At 47.0% G+C, this 23,630-nt stretch overlaps 1 protein-coding gene across 6 annotated transcripts in view; it reads right to left on the reverse strand.

Moving 5' to 3' along the window:
- Window positions 1-12,476: 12,476 nt before the first annotated feature.
- Window positions 12,477-23,630, reverse strand: part of LOC135099798 (sodium/calcium exchanger 1-like) — a 156,897-nt gene continuing 145,743 nt past the window's right edge. For 2 of the 6 annotated variants that reach the window (XM_064002321.1, XM_064002324.1), the window contains exons 5-8: window positions 23,032-23,148; window positions 20,093-20,251; window positions 15,777-15,948; window positions 12,477-15,635 (exon numbers count right to left, since the gene is read on the reverse strand). In XM_064002321.1, the coding sequence (XP_063858391.1) occupies window positions 15,419-15,635; window positions 15,777-15,948; window positions 20,093-20,251; window positions 23,032-23,148 (665 nt within the window). In that variant the 3' untranslated portion in view covers window positions 12,477-15,418. Of the gene's footprint in view, window positions 15,636-15,776; window positions 15,949-16,739; window positions 16,899-19,148; window positions 19,308-20,092; window positions 20,252-23,031; window positions 23,149-23,630 lie in introns of all 6 variants that reach the window. The other 4 variants (XM_064002322.1, XM_064002319.1, XM_064002320.1 and 1 more) reach the window with 3 other exon arrangements.

A 23,630-nucleotide genomic window follows, 5' to 3' on the forward strand; every position in this document is an offset into this window, starting at 1 on the left:
CAGACAGTGCAGACTGTGCTTGTGTTTTCTTAAACGGCGTGAATCGCACAGATAATCAATTAATAATATACACAGAAATATAAAACACACATAATAGCACACAATATGATAACACAGAATAGCACACAATATGATAACACAGACAACAATAATTAATAATGAAAGACAGAAGGGAATAATATATACACTGATAAACAGACAGACAGACAAACAGACAGATAGATAGATAGATAGATAGATAGACAGACACCACTTAATATCAGAAGAAGGAAGAGTCGAAAAGACAAGAATAATCAGAATCAGATAGAATACTTAAATTTGGCGGCGATGAAAGTGATAGCGGATGATTGGAGGACACGGCTGGGAGCAGACATGTAGAGATGACTTTGGACACGCCCGGCAGTGAGAGTGCGGCTGGGTGGGGAATGGTGGCGGCGGCTGGTGGCGACCCAGTGCGTCGGCGAGGCAGACGAGGCATGACCACGAGTACTCGAATGGGAGAGGGCAGTGAGTGGGGGTGGCTCAGGGAAGGAGCCAAGGGACACCCACACCTCAGGAAAAAGTAAGAACAGCGACCAGCGAAGAGGAGCAGCGTGATGAGCAGGAACAGGCTGCGACAAGTGTGTCAGCAGGCAGGTGTAGCTACGAGTAGATGAGGCAGGAGCAGCAGAGAACACGTGGGGTGTGTGGTGACCCAGGATTGAAGAGTGGTGAGGGACAGGCAGTCAGATCACGACTTGCCATGTCGAGAGTGATACACCCACACAACTAGGTGAGAAATTATAACGCCTCACAACTTGCCTGCAATGGTGGCATGATGCTCGTGTCTGAACGTGTACTGGAGTTTTGAGAGAGTCGAGAGTTCGTGTTTCTTCGATCACACAGCACCGCTGGCACCGTTGTTTCGGTAGAAATTCTTTGTCACCTCACTGTATCGATGAGATACTTGCCGCCTCTATTCCAATGATGTACTTGCCATTCCTGTGTTGATGAGGATTCTTGGTGGTGGCTGCTCTGGAGGACCTGGTAGTAGCTGGATATTGTTGGTAGCGTGGATATTGCTGGTAGTGTAGAGATCGTGGTTAGTGGTTTGATATTATTGATTTGTGTGAGTAAACACAAATTATAAGAATTCTTCTTGATTTAATGATGGACAGGATGTACACGTATGATACCGAGACACAATTTATTACAGACGTGACAGTACTGATGTGCTCTCTCTCTCTCTCTCTCTCTCTCTCTCTCTCTCTCTCTCTCTCTCTCTCTCTCTCTCTCTCTCTCTCTCTCTCTCTCTCTCTCTCTCTCTCTCGATTGATATGAAACTAACTGATATGAAGTCGACTTGAACTGTGTCTGATCTCCCTCTGAATTCTCTGTGAGCTGATTGTGAGCTGATCATGAATTGATGACTGATATAAATTGACTCTCTCAACAGACTGACTCTCTAGCTACTCGTACAGTTCTATTTATATGGGGAGAAATCGATCAGGATGCATTCTGAGATGAAGAAATGACCAATGAGATGCTTAGAAATGGGATGAAGGAAACAATGGTATAGGTCGTTATTCTAGCCAATGACCAGGGAGGACGACAGAAAGGCGATGCAGTTTTTCCTAAGGATTGGCAGGATGTAGGGAAGGTGTGATATTCCCGTGAGAGTGCGATAAGGAGGGGAAAGGTTAAAAATAGACTGAGGCTGGGCACGTGAGCACACGTGGTATGAAATATATGAATGATGAAACACACTGCACGTGGAATAAAATATATGAATGATGAATATACATAATAATAATAATTATGACTGATGCGACTGATTAACATAGACAGTGGGAAGGTGTATTTATAGATAATGTTAGTCAATTAATATCCAAGGATGGCGTGGAAGAAATGTTAATTTTTGGCTTATTATGAAATCTGATACTTGCAATATAGGTATATTTTTGTCATGGAATAAAGGAGAGATCGATTGACATTTTTGTAAGGATTAGACTCAGTTATCATATTAAATTTCACAGTAGGGATATAAAAAGAAAAGCCCCCACACATGTATGATAGTACCAAATGTACTAGCAACAGAAAGATGCAAAACATAATGCATCTCTGACATTTGTCATGCTATTGGCCGAGTTTACCTTGAATGGGATCACGTTTTCTTAGTGTCCCCCGTGTTCCGGTTACCTGCCATTCCGGCATTATCCTTATCATTGGTTATAAGTAGTGTAAGGCTTATTTACCCATTTTATATCATGTAGTATCATTTTCTTCATAATTTAAGTTCTCTATATCTTTGTATGTATAAGGGAAGAAGTATAATTGAGGTGGAAATATGTTGAAAACGAGGGGAGCTTGAGTGGGCAACAACACATTCTAAGGAGGGGAAGGCAGAGCGCCTTAGGTCGTGAGGTATATTGGAGAGAAGGCGGCTCTCAGGGAAGAATCTTGGTGTGGATTGATGATGGAGTGAGTTTGTGGAGGTATTAGTGGTGTAGCGGTATAACCTTGATATCCAGGATCAGGTTAGTGAGGCCTTTCTGGTACCAAGAGCTCTTGTCCGCTAAAATTCGGTTGTTGAGTTGTGCCGGTGACGTTGTTCGAAGGGGTCATAGGTCAAACTGGCAGCCATTTTGTGAGTGGAGGTTGTGGTGTTGACCTTGAAAGCTGGTGTTGTGGTGTACTGGTGATTTTGGGGATGATGTTATGGTGTTATGGGTAATCTTTAGTGATGATGGTAATCTCCTGTGAGGCTTGAGGAGGTGAAATACGGGAATTATTGTCTGGGGACGCGGTAATGGCGTCTGAGTAAATTCCTGCGGTTGAGGGGAATATTTCTGTGACTGGTGGAGGTGTAAACGGGTTCTGGTGTTGTGGGAAGTGACGAGAACGTCATGTAGTAACGTGTACTACCTCATGTTGTTTGTGAATTATTATTAGTATTAATATATGTGCTTGTAACATAGAATAATCGTGTTTTCTACTCCCCCAACATTAATCTGGTATTAGAGGTGATTCCAGGTGTGCTGAGTCAAGGTAAAGGTAGAGTGAGAGATAATTCTGGCGATTTCGGATAGGTCGGGTAGGCACTCGAAGCCTTTAAAAATCCAGACCTTTAAAACTTTCCGGGATCAGTGTAACGTCCACTTTCTTGGAAAGATAACCGGGATCGTACGATCGTAAGTAAGTAAGCGATCGTGACACATTCCATATATTTTGTGGCATAAGGAGTCGCTTTCAGAGAACATGGATATGTATAAAAATGTTTTCATAGGCTATGCAATTCTTAAAATGCTTTCAAGTATCCTTTGTATGTAAATGGTGGACAAGGCATACATTGCTTCAAACTCTGAATGTCAAGGCTTCTTTGTGTCATCAAAATTTTGTTAGATGTGGTGTGCTTTTACTAAACTATTAAGTATTCATTTTCTCTTATTTCTAATTTTCATTTACGTTTCTGTGCTTATAATGTTGCCATTAATGAGTATATAATGGTGGTAAGGGTTTTCTGTCTGTGTGCGTGTGTGTGTATATATATATATATATATATATATATATATATATATATATATATATATATATATATATATATATATATATATATATATATATATATATATATATATATTGTCACGAGAGGGCAAGATCATGAAGATACCCAGACTGAGTCCCAGCGGAAGTGGAGGATGACGTCACACTACGTCACCTCGCCGGCCGCCTACCCTGGGGCTCGGGAGTATCACGTGACGTGTAGCAGCCCTGGGATTGGTGGCGGAACAGTTTGGGAGACAGAGTGGCGGGAGAACACTGGTGAGGGAAGAAAGCCCGCGCGTCGCCGACACTGCCTCCTGTACTTGTATGTGCCTTTGTGAGCTGGAGCGAGGCGTCAAGAAGCCTTCCGAGGGTCGACAAGAGGCCCGGGGTGCCGAGCTACAGCATAGGACTACTGTGTAGTGTGAGCAACGGAGAATAGAGGGCCAGAAGCCGACAAGTGTGTTTTACTATTCGCCTTCTGAGGGGAGCCAGGGGAGAACACGGAGCGCCGCAGGGTAAGTTCACCGTCACGTATGCAGGAAGCACCGGACCCTAAAAGTGTAAGTGTGACGGCCCACGGGGTGGTGAAGTTACAGTGGTGTCAGGAGTGGGATGAGTTAAGTGCTAACTGTGTGCGTCGCGGTGTGTTACCGAGTGTGCGTGTGTATTGCACAGGGGAGGCGAGCAGCGGTGGTACGGGTAACGTACTTGTGGATCGCAGCGGGCGGGCGGACGGTGCAGTGTGTTTTGCCATGGTAAGCTGCGTGTTGTGTTAAGTTACGGTGCCTTACAGTAATTAAGTCAGCATGGCGGCGAAAGAAATCACACTAGCGGATGTTATGAGTGCCCTGAAGGCGCAGGGAGAGGTACAGCATGCTGAGTTGCAAGCGGTGACGAGCAGTGTAGACCGTGTATTTAAGGAGGTTATGGGGCTCGTGAAGGAGGAGTGTTCACGGGTTAAAGACGAGGTGTTAAGTGAAGTGTTCACCAAGGATCAGGTGAAGGGAGAGGTGGAAAAAGCGGCCAGTGAACTGAGGAGATATGTGGATGAGGTTGTGGCGGCACAGGCGCCTCCTGTACTCTCTCAGCATAAAGGCACGCTGTTCCGGTCAAGTGGGCGTGCTAGTGAGACTGAGGGGGGGAGTGACGAAGGGGAGGAGGATAATAGTTGTCACGGAAGCCTAAACAGCCTTTCTCCATTGGCCAAGGTGATACCGTCTCCCCTACGCTCTCCTGTAAACGTCTTATCACCTCCACCATCCCCGCTAGCCTCAGTAAAGTCGTACCCCTCTGCTGCCAGCTCCACGTCACGGAGGCTGAAGGACGGGACGAGGCGCCGGCCACAGGAGTTCGATGGAACAGTGTCTTGGGAAGCGTATAAGACACAGTTCGAGCTCTTGGCCAGCGCCCGCCAGTGGAGTCGCCCTGAGATGGCCATGCAGCTGGTGTGGGCACTCAAAGGACCGGCATTAGAAGTCCTGAACCAGCTGCCAGCTGCCCAGCGGTGCTCGTATAGTAAAGTGATGGCGACACTGGAGAGGAGGTACGGGTACCAGCACCAAACCGAGGTGTTCAGGACAAGGTTCCGGGCCAGGTTACGAGGCCCGGGGGAGACCCTGACACGCCTGGCGCAGGATTTGGAGGTGCTGGTGCGGCGTGCGTACCCGGAGGCCAGTGAGGAGATGATCACCATTCTCCTGCGGGATCAGTTCGTTGATGCCATCGATAACCAACAACTGAGGATATACGTCCAGCAGGCACACCCCAAGGACCTTCAGGAGGCCCTGGCGAGGGGCCTGGAGATGGAGTCATTTCTCCGGACGACGCGGGAGCGACCCAGCGGGAATTATGTCCCGCAGAGAGTGAAGGCAAAGAAAGGGGCCGTGCAGAAGGCCTACTCTAGCCCTTCACCGCCCCTAGGTGAGTTCAGGGGTAAGTGCTACTCTTGCGGGCAGCAGGGGCACACCAAGAGGTACTGCCCGCAGGGATCGAGTAGCGGAAAGGCTGTCAACGGCAGAGTAGGGCAGTACCAGTACAAACCCTGTTGTTGGAACTGCGGTCAGGGGCACAAGACGGCAGAGTGTGCCCTCGTCTCTCCCAGGGATAGCAAGGAGGCTGGGGGAAACGGAAAGAGGCTGGTGGAAGGGGTCGAGCGCCAGCCAGAGAGCCAGAGACCCCAGTCCGCCTAAGTTGCCGCGCCGAGGGTGCCCGGACAGTGCAGGTGGGCGGGCAAGTGGATGGCAAATCTTGCTGCCTCACTGTGGACTCGGGCGCGGAACGTACCTTCGTGCAGGACGGGGTGGTGGCAACTGGACAGCCCCCGGTGGCCCAGCAACAACTGTGTGGTATTACAGGGCACTGCACACAGCTGAGGGGACCAGTGCATGCCAGGATTGCGGTTGGCAGCACGGAGGAGCATCTTCCCGTCTTTGTAGCGGACGTCGGGGAGAACTTGCTCGGCCTAGACTACCTGAAGCAGAGCAGGGCGGTGCTGGACTTCGGGGAAATGACTATGTCGGTCAGAGGTAGTGTGGTGCCGCTCCAGGAGGGCGGTGTTGACGCAGAGGAGTGTGAAGCTTCAATTGAAACTCACCGAGCCCATACTGCGTCCCTACCCGAAGCTAGCCACCGCTGCCGTCTCAGTAAGGAACAGAAGGAGGAAAGTCAAGGGTCGGAAGAGTGTGAAGGTGTACAGACGACTATGGACCCGGAAGGTCATTGCGAGGACATGCAGGGGAGTAGCACTGGGGTTCCACCTCATCTGCAGGATCTATTGCAGAGGAGTTCGGCATGCCTGTCTGGGGAACAGGTGGACGAGGTGAAGGAAGTGCTGGCTCTGTATGCAGATGTCTTCTCGCAGGGAGATAATGACCTGGGCCAGACCAGTCTGGTTAAACACCGCATTCACACAGGGGATAGTCGGCCGGTTAAGTTGCCGCCCCGCCGGATTGCGCCTGCTCGTCGGCTGGAAGTGGAAAAAGCCGTGGAGGAGTTGCGCGCGCAAGGGATAATCGAAAAGTCGGCTAGTCCCTGGAGTGCTGCTATTGTCCTCGTTAAGAAGAAGGATGGGTCTACCAGGTGTTGTGTGGACTATCGGGGCCTTAACGCGGTGACGACAAAGGACTCTTACCCTCTACCGAGGGTGGATGACACGCTTGACGCGCTCATGGGGGCCCAGTGGTTCTCCACCTTAGACTTGAAATCAGGTTACCATCAAGTTGAGGTTGCGGAGGAGGACAGAGAGAAAACGGCCTTCTCGTATGGGCAGGGACTGTATCAGTTTAAAGTGATGAGTTTTGGTCTGGTGAATGCCCCGGCCACCTTTGAGCGTCTAATGGAGCGTGTGTTGGATGGGTTGCTGTGGAAAAGCGCCCTGGTGTACTTGGACGATGTGCTAGTGTACGGGAATTCGTTCAAGGGGGCTCTGGAGAGGCTTAAGACAGTGTTGGACAGGTTCAGGGGGGCAAATGTGAAACTCAGTCCAAAGAAGTGTAGCCTGTTCCAGAGGGAAGTGCCGTTTCTGGGTCACATAGTGAGTAGTGAGGGAGTGAAAACAGACCCTGGTAAGGTAGAGTCAGTTAAGGAGTGGCCAGTGCCGCGCAGTGTGACGGAAGTGCGCGGGTTCCTTGGGTTGTGTACGTACTACCGGAGGTTTGTGAAGGGTTTTGCGCAAATTGCGGTGCCACTCCATCACTTGACTCGTAAAGGGGCATGCTTTCACTGGAGCGAGGACTGTCAACGGGCCTTTGAAACTCTGAAAGAGGCTCTCGCTAACGCCCCTGTGTTACCGTACCCGGATCCAATGAAACCATACGTGTTGGATTGTGATGCGAGTGCTGAGGGAGTAGGAGCCGTCTTGTCCCAGGAGAAAGACGGACAAGAGTGGGTCGTCTCCTACTTCAGCAGGAAGTTCTCAGCCCCTGAAAGGAACTATTGCGTCACTCGTAAGGAGTTGTTGGCAGTGATCCTGGCCATTGATCACTTCCATCCTTACTTGTACGGGGCCAGATTCAAGATTAGGACAGACCATGCTGCTCTGAGGTGGCTGAAAACCCTCAGAAACCCGGAGGGGCAGCTGGCCAGGTGGATTGGCAAGCTGGAGCAGCATGACTACAACATCGAATACCAGCCTGGAAAAATGCATAGCAATGCTGACAGTTTGAGTTGCCGTCCTTGCGACAGTGACTGCAGGCATTGTAGACGCCATGAGACTGAGCCTGTGTGCGTGAAGGCTGCTGGTCTTGTCAGTGACACTGAGTGGGGAGAGGACCTCAAACAGGCCCAGCGACAGGACGCTGATATCGGGCCCATAGTGACACTGCGGGAAGAAGGCGAAGAAAAACCGCCATGGGAAAGCGTGGCCCCGCTAAGCCCTGCCGCCAAGGCGTTGTGGCAGCAATGGGCAGTGTTGCGAGTGAGTGACGGTGTGCTGCAACGGCGGTGGGAGTCATGTGACGGCGGTGTGGCCTTCTGGCAAACAATTGTCCCTGTGAATATGAGGGAGGCCTTAGTGCGCGAGGCTCACGGTGGAAATGCAAGTGGTCACTTCGGTGTGAGGAAAACGCTAGGGCGGTTAAAGCAGCGGGTTTATTGGGTAGGCATGCGGAAGGACGTTAGTGAATGGTGCAAAGTGTGTGACGTGTGCTGTGGGAAGATGGGCCCCGGGAGAAAGACAGTTGCTCCCTTACAGGTGTATCAGGTTGGGGCACCTATGGAGAGGGTGGCAGTGGACATCCTGGGTCCGTTCCCTCAGACACTGAGAGGTAACCGCTTTGTGTGTGTGACCATGGACTACTTCACTAAATGGCCGGAAGCGTATCCGCTGCCAAACCATGAGGCTGCCACCGTGGCAGGTGTGTTAGTGGACGAGTTCTTCGCCCGGTTTGGCGTGCCGCACGAGCTGCACTCTGACCAGGGCAGGGAGTTTGAGTCGGCAGTATTCCGGGAGTGCTGCCAGTTGCTGGGCGTCAAGAAAACTCGTACTACACCCCTGCGGCCGCAGTCGGATGGCATGGTGGAACGCTACAACTGCACGTTGGGGCAGGAGTTGGCCAAATATTGCCAGGAAGGGCAGGAGGACTGGGACTTAAAAATCCCCCTGCTTCTCTTGGCCTACCGGTCAGCCGAGCATGAGGTGACCGGTTACACGCCAGCCCGGCTGATGTGTGGGCGGGAACTCCGGCTACCAGTGGACCTCGTGACTGGCAGGCCGCCGGACGAAGACCTGCCCACTACCATCACCCAGTACGCTACAGCCCTACAGGACCGTCTCCGGGAGGTGCACCATCAGGTGAGGGGTAACCTGAAGGTGTCCGGTGAGGCGATGAAGGACCGGTACGACCGCCGGGCAACGGCACCACCCTTTAGCGAGGGGGATCAGGTGTGGCTGCACAACCCTCGGCGTAAGAAAGGATTGTCCCCTAAGCTCCAGAGCCCCTGGGAGGGGCCATACGTGGTGGAGAAGGTCATCTCGGACGTCACCTTCAGGATACGCCAAGGGCCAAGGAAGCGGGCACTGGTGGTGCACGCTGACAGGCTCTGGGGTTACCATGGCCCTGGAAGCTTCTCCTGGGGAGAGCGAGCTGCTCTCCTGACCAGTGACGAAGAGGAGGACAAGGACAAGGGCCTTGGGGACGACGAGCCCCTGGTGATGGAGGATGACGGAGACCTGGACCTGAGAGAGCCTGAGCCGCTGGTGATGGAGGAAGGTGGAGCGGATGAGTTGTGTCCCTTGGAGGGGGCACTGGCGGATGTCGACGCTGGACCTGTAGTAGGGAGACCCAGACGGGAGCGGCATCCACCCAAATGGAGTGAGGATTATGTTCTTTGTTGATTTTTGATATACCTAAAGTTGAAGTATTATTTTCTTGTTTTTGGGGGTGTATCTGTAACCTAAAGGGAATAGAGAGAGTTGGGGAGCGAGGGCGCTCAGTCTCTTTACAGGAGGGGGTAGTGTCACGAGAGGGCAAGATCATGAAGATACCCAGACTGAGTCCCAGCGGAAGTGGAGGATGACGTCACACTACGTCACCTCGCCGGCCGCCTACCCTGGGGCTCGGGAGTATCACGTGACGTGTAGCAGCCCTGGGATTGGTGGCGGAACAGTTTGGGAGACAGAGTGGCAGGAGAACACTGGTGAGGGAAGAAAGCCCGCGCGTCGCCGACACTGCCTCCTGTACTTGTATGTGCCTTTGTGAGCTGGAGCGAGGCGTCAAGAAGCCTTCCGAGGGTCGACAAGAGGCCCGGGGTGCCGAGCTACAGCATAGGACTACTGTGTAGTGTGAGCAACGGAGAATAGAGGGCCAGAAGCCGACAAGTGTGTTTTACTATTCGCCTTCTGAGGGGAGCCAGGGGAGAACACGGAGCGCCGCAGGGTAAGTTCACCGTCACGTATGCAGGAAGCACCGGACCCTAAAAGTGTAAGTGTGACGGCCCACGGGGTGGTGAAGTTACAATATATATATATATATATATATATATATATATATATATATATATATATATATATATATATATATATATATATATATATATATATATATATATATAACTTAGCTTTTTTTGTGTGTTCATATTTGTGTTGAACACCTTATTGTACCTAGTTTCTCAGGAGCTGTGCTCGTGTCTGTGATGTATGCATTGCTTATTTGCAATGTTATACATTCACAATAAATTTTGTTATGCATACTCATTTCTGTATGTTAGTAATTTTTGGAATTCTTGTTTATGTACAGGTAACTGGAGAGAAGTGTATGGTTAATATGTTGTTAATTGCACAATTCCAGAATAAACTTGTCCCTATTTTTTTTTTTTCATGATATAAAATCTAAAATCATATTTAAAACAAAAAATATATATGATTGTTACATAACACCAGGATGAGTAAAACCATCTTGTACATGAGTAGCATTAAAACTATGTAGGTCACCCAATAATTGTTATTAGTAAGAATTTGAAATGTATAATATAGTAACCCAATAAAATATTATAGCAGTTACCCATTAAGAGTAAGATTATGCGCAACCTTTATAGATGGCGTCAGAGGCAGCTATATAGTTGCCATTTTCGTGTGTTTTGGTTATCCTGCTGTCACTCTCCAACAAATTTCACAGGAGGTCGTGCGATGTCCTACGGTGTTCTGCAGGTGGTGGAGCAGTTATGGCAATACTCTCGTTCCCTGTAATTTATTGACGCGAATACTGTTTTAAATGATACGGGAAGACAGAAAGCATCGCATCATCGGAAGAACATTAGCGTACGGGAGGTGGTAACGTGCGGCAAGAAGCTGGAGAAGTGGAAGCGTAGTGAATGGCAGATCAAATGCCCGAGGGTCTGATGTTGGCAGTGGTGCGTGACGTGGTGGCGGCGATGCTCTGGGCAGTGGTGAGTGCAGTTGGATTTCTGTTAACGTTGATACTCAGTGGACAAGGTTAAGAGAGAGAGAGAGAGTGTGTGTGTGTGTGTTACGTAAAATACTTATTAGTGGGACTGTTAACCTCACTGGATATTGATTTAGCCTCGCAAACCCTCCCTGATGAGTTTTTAAATAAGCACTTGATTGAAAATTTGGTAAATTTATAGTTTAAGCCAATGTCCCCAATCTCTACCCACGGCCCACGGCGTTATTATTAATTTCCGACAAGTAGTGTAATCATTAGAAATTATGTGAATAGTGAGAAGAACAAAATGAGGTAGGTTATTACCACGTAGTGTGTAATGGCTTAAACTATAATAAAACCCTAACCTAACCTAACCTAACCTAACAACTGAAGTTCAGGCAACAATACACCATTTATGTTTACCTGTGGACTTAGAAAAAGTTGAGAGCGCTGTGCATTCCCAGGCCTATTGTGGCGTTATTATTAATTTCCGACAAGTAGTGTAATCATTAGAAATGATGTGAATAGTGAGAAGAACAAAATGAGGTAGGTTATTACCACGTAGTGTGTAATGGCTTAATCTATAATAAAACCGAAAATTTCCAACACCTAGAAAAGCATCAGCTTGCGTGTCCAAGAATTACATACAAGGATATAAATTATAATCGTTTTACCTCTCGATTCGCTTTCTTTCTCTCCAAGCTTCAGTTTCCGACGAGTCACTCCCGTCTCGCCTCGAAGTCTCGCGGTTCAGAGCAACTCGTTTAGTTCGTAACAGCTATTTTCCCCAGATATATTTTTTGTATTGAAGGTTATTGTTATGATGGAGTGTGATGGTAGAGGGAGTAGTAGCTACTGGTGGAGATGGATAGGTGGATTGGAGAAAACGGCAGGAATGGATGAATTGAGGGAGGCTGGCATGATCAAAATTGTGGGAGATGATGGCAAAAGGGGCAAACCGGACTCTTTTTAGCGCGTTTGTCCAAAGTTTTTGGGGATGAATCGAAAAAAACAAAAAACAAACAAGGAAGCAGTAGTGTTGAGATTAAGGGCAGAGTTAAGGTAATGATAGTATTGGGTATAACAGTGGTGGTAATGGCATTGGTAAGGGCGACCGAAGAGGGGTGGGGAGGCCAAGGTGAAGATAGGGTGTTGGCGGGGGTAATTGGTGTTGGGATAGCGTATGATGGTTAGTGATGGTGATGTTTTGGATGAAAACTCAACTGTTTATAGGTCATATGGGTCAGATGTGTTCAAGAGAAAGGAATTGGTTAGATTTAGAATAGGGATAGGAAGGAACTAACTCTCAAATAAAGTGGTAATTGAATGGAACAGGCTCCACCTCTTACCTTACCTAAAACTTACCTATTGGTAGGTTTCCGGTCCACTCAACTGATGACGCTCTAAACACAATACATTGTTTTGTGGTATCTTTTATTTACATTTATTTGGACTGGAAGCTTTCCTGTCTTTCGTTTATATAGTCTTTGGTTGTGGTCCCCATTCACTCCCGCACCTCGTGAACAAACAGGAGATAGTCGCATTTGTAAAGGACGAAATAATAGTAAAGTATTTTGTTATACCCTTTTTATTGCTAACTTTAAGAAACGCAAGGAGAATACATAGATGAGGAAAAATGCATGTCAGTTGTTCATGGTAGACTAATGAAAAACGGCGCTGAGATGCCGCAACCTGGCTAAGATGGGCCGCGGCGAGGTTCCCAAGTGGAGTGGTACCTATTGAAGACGTCTCGCACCCCGACATGACAAGCTCATCCTGCTCGTCGCATCCTTTTTGCTCTGACGACGTATCCCCCACGCTAAGGTTGGCACTTTTTCTTTTGAAAAAGGACTAACTTTTTTTTTTATTTTAAGGTTACGAGACTTAATACTTTGGCTGGAGTGTGCAGCCAACACGGGCCTGAGCAACAAAAAGAGAGAAAAAAGAACCTCTGAACACAACAACAAAAATAAAGGTTCAGAAATATTATGCTGCTGAACGTCAGGTGTGTCAGCTGCACCTGGTGGAGGCCATAGTCTATGATTAACTAGGTTACAAAAAAAAAAAAAAATGAGAACACGATGTCCAAGAACTACTCCCTATGTCGGCATAGTGTCGCCTCGTCCTTGCCCGCGTCAGAGCAGCGGCGGAACTCCTGGACTCGGCCTCCGGGAGGTGGAAGCCACGTGGGTGAAAACTCCTTCACAAACATTTACATTTGTTCCAGAAAATTATGGCTGTCAAGTGAACATCGGATACTTGAGATACCTCCTGTCAAACACCTCGCGAGCGGGACATGTGAAGACGGTGGCAGCAGAGAGAGAGAGAGAGAGAGAGAGAGAGAGAGAGAGAGAGAGAGAGAGAGAGAGAGAGAGAGAGAGAGGTACCATATTAGATCCTGAGTGTGGGTGGCGACGAGAGAGAGAGAGAGAGAGAGAGAGAGAGAGAGAGAGAGAGAGAGAGAGAGAGAGAGAGAGAGAGAGAGAGCGCAGAATAAGGGAGGCTTGGTTGTCTTTTAGCTTGCTTTCGCTCCGGAGTTACGAGCGAGTGAGTGAGACATAGTAGTACGTATAGATGAGTGATGGTGTTGACGCCACCGGCAAAAACTCTCGACTGGCAAGAGTTTATGTGTTTCTTTGATACCAACGTTTGAAAGATTCCGGTTCGCGTATAAAACTGACTACGGTCGTTCACGAAACTATTTTTATACAACAATCTATTTACAGAGCAAGTTCTGAAGAGTATATACAGACTTACAGAGACCAAAGAGGTGAACTAATACTTGTCCCATTTATTTAATATGGGGTAAAAGAGAGAGAGAGAGAGAGAGAGAGAGAGAGAGAGAGAGAGAGAGAGAGAGAGAGAGAGAGAGAGAGAGAGAGAGAGAGAGAGAGAGAGAGAGAGCGACGTACATACATACACATATACAGAAGGAAACGAGAAGTAGTAATTGATTTCAACATTTCAACATTTCACGTTCCTAGAATACCCAGTGTTGATTGCTCTATCGTTTTACCCAAAGGTTGTGGACCTTATCAATAATAATAGAGTAACATTCAACATTTTTTTATCGAACATAAAACATGTAACACTCCCAACGAAAATGGCGTTCTTCGATTTTTTTTTTTTTTTTCTTCTATGGTAAGAGAAAGAGGGAAAGAGACAGAGGAACAAAAAAAAAAGAATAAAAAAGCGAAAGATATAGATGAAGAGAAAAAACCTATCCATTTAGCTATCTATATGTATATTGGCTATATACATATGAGAGAGAGAGAGAGAGAGAGAGAGAGAGAGAGAGAGAGAGAGAGCATACCTATAACAATTATGATAATAACACGCTTTTTAAGGGTGATGATGGAGGGTGTAATGAATAACAAATGTGATGGTGGATGACTGGGAACAACTCTTCCTGTGAGTAGTCTGTAACTGATGACCGTAGTAGTAGTAGTAGTAGTAGTAGTAGTAGTAGTAGTAGTAGTAGAAATAGTAGTGGCAGCAGCAGCAGTAGTGACTAGTAATTATGGTACAAATAGTAGTAGCAGTAGTAGTAATAGCAATATTGGTAATAGTAACTAGTACATTGTTATTCGTTTTTTTTTTTTTTTTTTCATTTTTCCAAACACAGGAGTGGTCCACTGTGTTCTGGCCTGTGGGTTTCCGTGTCAGGTCTCTAGAAACTGAAAAGCGAGACTAGTGGACCCCAAAGGTTACAATAATGAATGTTTTGAGATATGAAGGCACTCTTCTGAATGGTTTAACTTTTTCCAGATATTTTGATTAGTACACACTTTTCATCTGCTTCAAATTGTTATTATGCGCAAACTACTGACCGGCTTTCTTGTACTCCATGATCTTGACTTACAATCCTACGGCGGCTGTATGGTTATGGTAGTGGTGGTGGTGGTGACGGTGCGGTAAAGTGTGGGGGATGGTCATGGTGGTGGTGTGGTGGTGGTGGTGGTGGTTGTGAAGGCTGGGGATGGGTAGTGTCAAACAATAAAACTAGCAGTACCAGTGGTGGTGTGTCAACTAAGCGAGACAATGTGTGTTAACAAGACGACACAGCAGGGGATGTCGGGGAGGGAAGGAGAGCACACAGTAATAACTCGGTGAAAACACTTGTCCATGTGCTGCCGAAAGAAACATATTAACTTAAACATACAAGGAATGAGGGTAGATGTTTCTCTGTCTGATCCTGCCAAAAACTTGGAGTAGCCGCCGGGAGGTCTGGTGTAGCCACCGGCTTCAGCTGACGTCGCCGCCGGCGGAAATGGGTTATAGAGTGGCCGGGGCGTGGCCAGGCAGCCGCTCTCTGCCAGAGGTGCCACCATCACGGCTAGGCCACAGTTGTAGACGACGGTAGTGGCTGGAGCACCACTCTCTCACTGTCGCTGAACTAAGTTTGTGCAAAGACGAGATGCAAGTTTGGCGCTATTGGCGTTGGTGAGGCGGCGGTCTCCGGCCCTCGACCGCCAGCAACCACGGTGCAACAAGTGAGGGCTGAGCGAGCATTCTTATTTGGTGGTAGAAATTGAGGGGATGAAGCCGTAGGCCTCCAAGGTGGACATGAGGACGTAGAATATCCACAGGAAGACCAGGAAGAAGGAAGTGACTAGCTTTGGCACCTTGGGACCGCCCAGCTCACCGCCAATTTTGGGGTGTCGCCGAACCATCATCACGAGGATGGCCACCAATGCCTCCGCGCAGAACAGCGTCACCGAAAATGCCAAGCTGGAGAAGGAAGGAGAAAGAGAGATTAAATTCTTGGTTGTTTGGATATTATACTCCTAAATAAAAGAGAGCGAGCTCTTTTCTCCATTCAGGAGTCATACGACAAAAAAAAAAAAAAAAAAACTCCAGAGCGACACTCACTTTCCGGGCAGCACCTCGAAGTTACGGCCCTGCACGTTGTGGTAGATCGCGGCCATGGTCCACGCGATGCCAATGCCCAGGAAGACGTTGACGGCGTTGGATCCTGTGACATTGCCGACAGAGGCGTCAGCGTAAGGGTCTTGCTGGGCCGCCACCTTGGAAGCGAACGTATCTGTGGCAGGATACAACGGTGTCAAGATTCCCCATTATGCCACTAAGAGGAAGTGGAGTAAGGAAGTCGGTGACAATCTGTGAGTAAAGTTGTCAAAGAATTAAGTTTCGGACGGAGTGTGAGGAGTAGAAGGCAAAGGTAGAGAGAGAATTGTGTATTTATATATAGCGATGTATATGAAGGATGAGGCAGTAATGCTTCTTCTGTCAAGGAAATAATACGTGACAACTGGCAGTGATTTGTATTATATTACTAAGTTACTGGTGATTTGTATACATAGGTAGTGACTTGAATACATAGGAAATGACTTAGGGCTTACATACATAGGAAACGGGCATTAATGTAAATATGTACGTATGTAGGTGAAAAGGGAAGTGGTGAGGAATTGGGGAAGGCAGGCGGTTGAAAAGGTTCTTACTACTGACCTTGTTATTGTTGAGGCCGCGGCGAGTGTGTGTGTGTGTGTGTGTGTGTGTGTGTGTGTGTGTGTGTGTGTGTGTGTGTGTGTGTGTGTGTGTGTGTGTGTGTTATACTGAATCATGCAAAGTTTCGCGGGGAAAAGTATTCTTGACTGTAGTGTTTGTCGAATGTTTGACTGAAGATAATTGTGGAGGGTGTTTATGTGTTTATGTATGTGTATTATTAGAGTGTAGGCTGTGTTCAGGATGTTTGTACACACGAGAACATACATTGTATGTGTGTGTGTGTGTGTGTGTGTGTGTGTGTGTGTGTGTGTGTGTGTGTGTGTGTGTGTGTGTGTGTGTGTGTGTGTGTGTGTGTGTGTGTTTTACCTGGCACGCTGGTACCGAGCGCCACGATAGATATGGCCGTGACGGAGTCCTTGAGGTTGATGGTGCAGCCGAAGTGGCTGGCAATGTCTCCGATGAGCGACGTCAAGAACCCGATGCCCACTATGGACACTACAAAGCACGACCATCCACCTTGCCGGTCTGTTAAGGGAGTTAGTGGGGTGTAGGGTGTCTTGCTAGCTGCTGGTTAAAACCGGCGAGTTATTCTGGGAAGGTAGATTATTTTTGTAAGAGTAATCGGTGAGGATGGTGAGGCGGTGACGGCAGCAGGATGGGTGGATAAGGAAAGGGTGAGGCGAGGCAGTGTTTACAAGGCGTAAGGAACAATGACACACCTAGCGGCGGGCTGGGTGGGTATGCCGTGCCCGCCCTCGCGCCGCCAGTGGTGGGGCAGAACACAATACATCTGTTATGTAGGGCGATGCTGTGTAACACTGATCTACGTTACACAACACTTAGTCCAAATACATTTATCGCTGAAGCTCAAAATTGTACTGGAGCAGAGTAGCAGTTTGTACAAGAACTGGTGGTGTCTTGAGGGTAAAAGTCTGTACTGTACGACGCACTCAACGGTAAATAAGCGGGATGACTTCTTGAGGCGAGTACGTATTACTGAGCGAGTGTCATTCCCCCTGAGTCCGTGTTACCTGGCATCGATGTGCCTAGAGCAACGATGGTGGTGGCCGTCACTGAATCTTTGAGGTAGATTGTGCATCCCACATGATTGGCAACGTCACCGATGAGAGCGGTGAGCACGCCAATAAGGGAGATGGCCACCACAAAACACACGTAGCCGCCTCCAATGTCTGCCGCGGAGTGCAAGGACCACATGAATAGTTAGCAATGCTGTCGTCTGGAATTTACTGGCAGTAAATATAAGGACTTGGGAGGGGAAGTGGTAACAGACCCAGGAAAGGAGAGTTTGGAAGCTGCAGTGTTAAAGCTGCAGCATGGGAGCGTTAGTCACTACACACAAACACACACACACACACACACACACGCACGCACACACACGCACACGCATATCATTGTAAATCACACGCTAGAATCATACAGCAACTTTTGAAGTAGCGAAACTGTTAGTGATAAAAACACACCAGGAAGCGTTATTAGCAAAAAGGCTGACTCGGGTCATGCACAACAAAGTACAATAAAAGGCATCGCGAAGGTGAGAGCGCTATCGTTGTGTGCTGCCTCGACGCCTCCTCAAGACGGGAGCTCACGAGCAGAGATAAAGAAAATGGAAAACAAGGAGGCGGAGTCGCGATCGAGGTTGGCACAGAAAGAGCACTCAAGGCAAGACATGATGGCTAGAGGTGACTGCTAGCGACCGACAGGAAAACTAATCGGTGAACGCAAACCCTGTGCCTGTGGGGGACTTGTGTGGATCAAGTGTTGCCGCATGTCTCCATATGTGGCTTTTGTGGGTTATTGTTAATAGTAGGGTGTCTATTCCTAACGGAGCAGCGATCTCAGGGTGCAGTTCCGTGCACCTGTGTAGCATCGGCGAGAAGGGAAGATGGATGTCTCGGGGAAGAAGTTCTATTGAAACACTGAAGGAAGTTAACATATTTACGACAACTCTAACTAAGGCAACCACTTCTAGAGTTAGAGCAATGTTTTCTAGCTTACGCAATGCCTTGTCTGTACCTGGAACACTGGTGCCCAGAGCTACGAATCCAATAGCAGTGATACTGTCTTTGAGGCTTATGGTGCAGCCCAACTGAGAGGCCAGGTCACCTATCACAGCCGTCAAAATCCCGATGCCGAAGATGCTCACCACGAAAGTTGGGTACCCCATCAGCATGTCTGGCGCCATAAGGGATACATTGTTAGGCTCTGCCGGCCTCATCTGGCCTTCGTTGAAGTGAGGAAGGGATAAATAGCAGATGCCGAGGTTCAAGAGTAGAGACAGAGGGAGCTACCGAGCGGATGAAGTGTGAAAAAAACGCTGCCTGAATGAAATTTGGTGCTCTGTAAAAGTGAAATGGAGTTCACACATCGAATGAGGAGTGGCTAAACTTGAACTTCAGAACGATTGATCAGGAGGGACAGCTCCGCGTCTCAGCCGTGATGACTACAGGCGGTGTTGCTGCAGTCATTAGACAGAACCTTTCCTTTGGCGACGTCAGGAAGATTGCTTTCGGCTTAGAGGTGAACGTGTTGGTTGAGGGACAACATCAGAGGAGGAGGAGAAGGTGAGGGAGTACAAAAGATGCAAAACAGTTGTAAAGAGAAATGGAGGAGTTAAGGTCATTCGTTGGGTGTTCAACAACCACACTCGGGGCACAAGGGTCGAGGCAGTGGTCCAGGAACCTCTAACATCCTGCGTAGCTCCTCGCCATCAGAACAGAGCCACACAGGAAGCAGAGCGGAGGAGCCACAACGTACCTGGAACGCTGGTGCCCAGAGCCACAAAGGCAATAGCTGTGATTGCATCCTTGAGACCAATGGTGCAGCCAAAATGCGAGGCGAGGTCACCGATAAATGCCGTCAGAATACCAATACCGAGGATGGATATAACAAACGTGAGATAGCCTTTGACGTACTCTGTAAGGTGAAGTAGAAGAGAGACCACCTCAGACCGGTTGCCTCCTCAAATGTTGCTTCACTCATTCCTCAACGTTAGTAAAAAAGGTTCACAAATAATTTGTTTTGTGGAGTCGAGCTAGCCGTGCTGCTTGCCTTGTAGTGAGTGCGTGATCAACGGGGGTCCCCACCTTCGTTGTCACCTCACGGCAAAATGCTGTTTCTTTCTTATCACTGAATGAGGAGTATACTTTTATTTGGAACCTTGATTTTTGTCATTATTCCATTTCCATGATGTGTCAAGCCGGAGACGGGACAGGAAATCTAATGTGAGAAGATTTCTTACAGTCATTCAGAGAGAGCGTTGTGTTTTGTCTTGTCCACCGGTCTAAGCTTCCCGGAGCTTTACAGCGTGCTTGCTGCCTCAGTCCGCGATAACGACTACCTAGATTAAGGGATTAAAAAATGCTGGCGCAGGTTTAGTGTTCACAGTTGACGCTGTTATCGCGGACGCGTTGCGTGAGTGTGTTAAGTAGCTGCCAACCCACCGCGACGTGGTGCAAGGGGAGGCCCTGACATGGGGTCAAGCACTGGCTTTTTCCTACCACTGTTACACTATCACTTGCACAACACTATTTCTACTATTACCCCATGTCTGCCGGCTGATTATCCTGATTGATATCTCAGTCACATCATATGAGACGTAGAAAAAAAAGAAAAAAAATTTTCCTGGTCTATACTGAAGGAATTGCACCACGTCAGAGGGAGGCCGCGAGAATAGCCGCTCCGCTCGGCTGCCAAGTTACCTGGCACACTAGTTCCCAGGGCTACGATGGCTATTGCAGTCACACTATCCTTGAGGCTGATAGTGCAGCCCAGGTGGGAGGCGATGTCACCAATACATGCGGTGACAATACCAATGAGAAATATCGAAATCCAGAAAGTGATCCATCCGTAGGCATAATCTGTGGGGGAGGCACGTGAGAGAGACCAGAGGGAGGGGCGGGATCACTTCTAGCTCCGCCAGAACTGCTGACCAAGGTGCGGCCAGCTAAATGGGTGAAAGTGGAACATAAATGAGTGCAAAATGTGTCTCGGTGATAAACGCTGCCAATGAAACCATGACTGATGGATACTCGGTGCACTCTGAAATGATTCTTTGGGCATTGCCCAGCTGTCCAGAGAGAGAGAGAGAGAGAGAGAGAGAGAGAGAGAGAGAGAGAAGCCAGGCAAGAACGTAGCTGTTGGTGACAAACCTTATCTAACCTGAGGCAGATTTGGTGATCCCATGGTGGGTTTGATGTATTAATAGTATCTACTTTGCTTATGTACTACAGTTAGTGGAGGCAACGACCGACGTGTATTGTACGTATACCTAAACTGTAGTAAAGCTAAACGTGGACTGAGAAGTGTTGAGGGTGTGCCGCAGCACAACCAGATCAGGCAGCGCAGCGCGAGGCAAGATACAGCAAGAGAGAGAGAGAGAGAGAGAGAGAGAGAGAGAGGTACAGTTGTTGCTTGTCCTTATGGATCAAGACATAGGAGTCTTGTTGACGTAGCCGCCGCGGGGAGGGAGGGACGAACCCAAGTTGTCTTAGTCTACATGAAATGATCTCTGCGTGAAATTTGATTAGTTACCATTCGAACCGTACCTAATACTTACACACACACACACACACACACACACACACACACACACACACACACAAGCACACACACACATAGAGAGAGAGAGAGAGAGCTAGCTGTAATATATCCGGTGTAGCTCTCAGTGGGGCAGTGGGCTAAGCAATCGCCTAGCCGTAAGAAAACCTAGTGATGCGAACAATGCAGACGAGTAGTGGCCTTAGAACACCAATAGCAGCTCATATGTAGCAACACCAGCAACATTAGCAACACCAAAGTGATAGGAGTGTCGATGGTAACATTTAGAATAACATAGAGGAACATAGTAGGATAATATTGCATTATTATTATTATTATTATTATTATTATTATTATTATTATTATTATTATCATTATCATTATTATTATTATCATTATTATTAGGCGGAGATAACACGAGTTGAGAAATAGATACCTTAATATGATATGGATAGGATCTGGTTTCTCAGTCTGTGCGCTCTTCGCCTCTTTTTGATACCCGAGATATCATCCTTATATTATCATAGGATTATTATGCCATGATTATTCTCATGGGAAATGAATGAAGATAATTGTGTATCAGGAAGAGAAGGAATTATAAAGACGTAATGGGGGTTTAATTATTGGTTCTTTCGTGTTTTATGGAACTGCGCCTCTTTCTTCTTCCCTTTCCCCTTTCCTCTTGCACTCTCCTCTCATTCTCTTCCCATCTCGATCTTAAAGGAAAGTGTCACTCGTATCCTCCTGTAAAGTTTAATTATAAATGTTCTCCAAACTTCGGACTTGTTTTGCTTCTTTCATTAGTGATTAATTCAAAGTTATGGGTCGAGGGAAAAATTACGAGGGAATAACCGAAGGGGATAAGCTGATTTGCGCCACTTTCATAATTATTTATCAGATTTTCAGCTTTAATTTAGTTTACTTTTTTCTGTTTTCTTATTAATTATCTCATTTGCTATATTTATTTGATAACTTTCTTTACTCTCTTATTTTACATTTCGTTTTTTTCTTTATATTGCTTTTGTCAATCTTATGTACTTTACTATTTGATTTTATCTTTTTCATTCATTATTTTTGTTTATATTTGATAACTCTCTTTCGTTATTACTTATTTTCTTATATTTTTTTAATCTATTCTTTATATTCATGTCATCTGTTTGCCTTATTTGATCCTCCTTATTCCTCTTGATTCGCTTCTTATTCTATGCGAAAAACATTTGAAAGAACATTTTAAGAAAACAATCTTGTTCCATTTGATTTTATTTGTTTTCTATTCCATTACAGAGAGAGAGAGAGAGAGAGAGAGAGAGAGAGAGAGAGAGAGAGAGAGAGAGAGAGAGAGGCACATCTATTATCAGAATAACATTATTTGGTCAGGGTGGAAAATACCCTTCATAATGAAACTGAAAACTTTATTCTCTGTAGTAATATTCAGCGCTTCAGTTTTTCTCCCATACGGATAGAGTAAAGCATAAAGCAGTAAAATAATGCTTAAGACGGACTAGTTCCATAAAACCAAAGATCCAATTTAATTTCATGCGACATTATTTTCCATCGGATTAGGTAACAGGAAGTAGGGAAAGAGGAAGAGCTGGAAGAGTGAGACGAAAAGAGACAGAGGGAGAGGAGGAAATGAAGAGGGCGGTTGCGAGAAATTTCAGAAAAGAAAGGGAAAGATAAACAGAAAAAAAAAGGCGATGAGAGAAGGGAAAAAGACATAAAGGAAAAAGGCGTTGAAGAAGAAGAAAGTAAAGAGGAGGGAAAAGACAGGGAAAGGGATGAAGAGGAGTAAATAAAGGAAGAAAAAGAAGAGAGAGAGGAAAACAGAAAGCAAGAGAAAAAAAATGAAAATGAGGATTAGGAAGCAGGAAAGAACGAGAGAGACAGAAGGGGGATAGAAATGTAAGGTAAAAGATAGGGAGAAGAGAGAGAAGACGAAAAAAAAACAACTTAGAAAGAGAAGAAAGACAGAAAGAACTGATGAATTGATCTATTAGCTGATTGCTCTGTGATAAAGACAGAGAAAGGAAAGGAAGGAAAGAAAAATCAAGGTGGAGAGGAAACGGCAGGTAAAGAGTAAGGCAGGAGGGGTCGAACTTACCTGTGGGAGGCACGAAGGCAAACAACACCTTCCAGAAGACAGTGATGAAGTGCATAACATAATCCATGCAGGAGGGCAGGACTTCCTCGCCGCCTTCTTCGTCGTCCCCTTCTTCGCCTGCCAAGGGAGCAAAGAATGGCGTTAGAAGGGAAATGGAGGGCGACAATTGCTCATGTAGGGGACCATCAATGTATCAGATAAGGGAAGGGGAGTCTAGACATGTAAGGGAGTGAATAGGTGTTGGGAGGGGAGGAATGGAGTAAAATTTGGACGTGTTGGGTATGGAGAGAGATTGGGAGGGGCAGGAATGAGGGAGGAGAGTTCTGAAATGTATATATACTGGGGAGATGGATGGATGTTAGGATGGGAGAAAAAGGAGGACAGGAGGGAGTTTTCACATGTAGGATGACGTACGGATGGATGCTGGGAGGTGAGGAAGAGCAAGAGGGAGGAACATGGAATATTACTACGGGAGAGAAAGCCTCTGGGAGGGAAAGAAGAACAAGATAAAGACGATACTCGGCAATTGTATTTACGTTAATAGGTCAGTAAAACGAAACTTGCTAACAATTCATAATATGAAGTGGAAAAAGAAGAGA

Source organism: Scylla paramamosain, chromosome 4, assembly GCF_035594125.1.
Source record: "Scylla paramamosain isolate STU-SP2022 chromosome 4, ASM3559412v1, whole genome shotgun sequence".
NCBI classification, from domain to species: domain Eukaryota; kingdom Metazoa; phylum Arthropoda; class Malacostraca; order Decapoda; family Portunidae; genus Scylla; species Scylla paramamosain.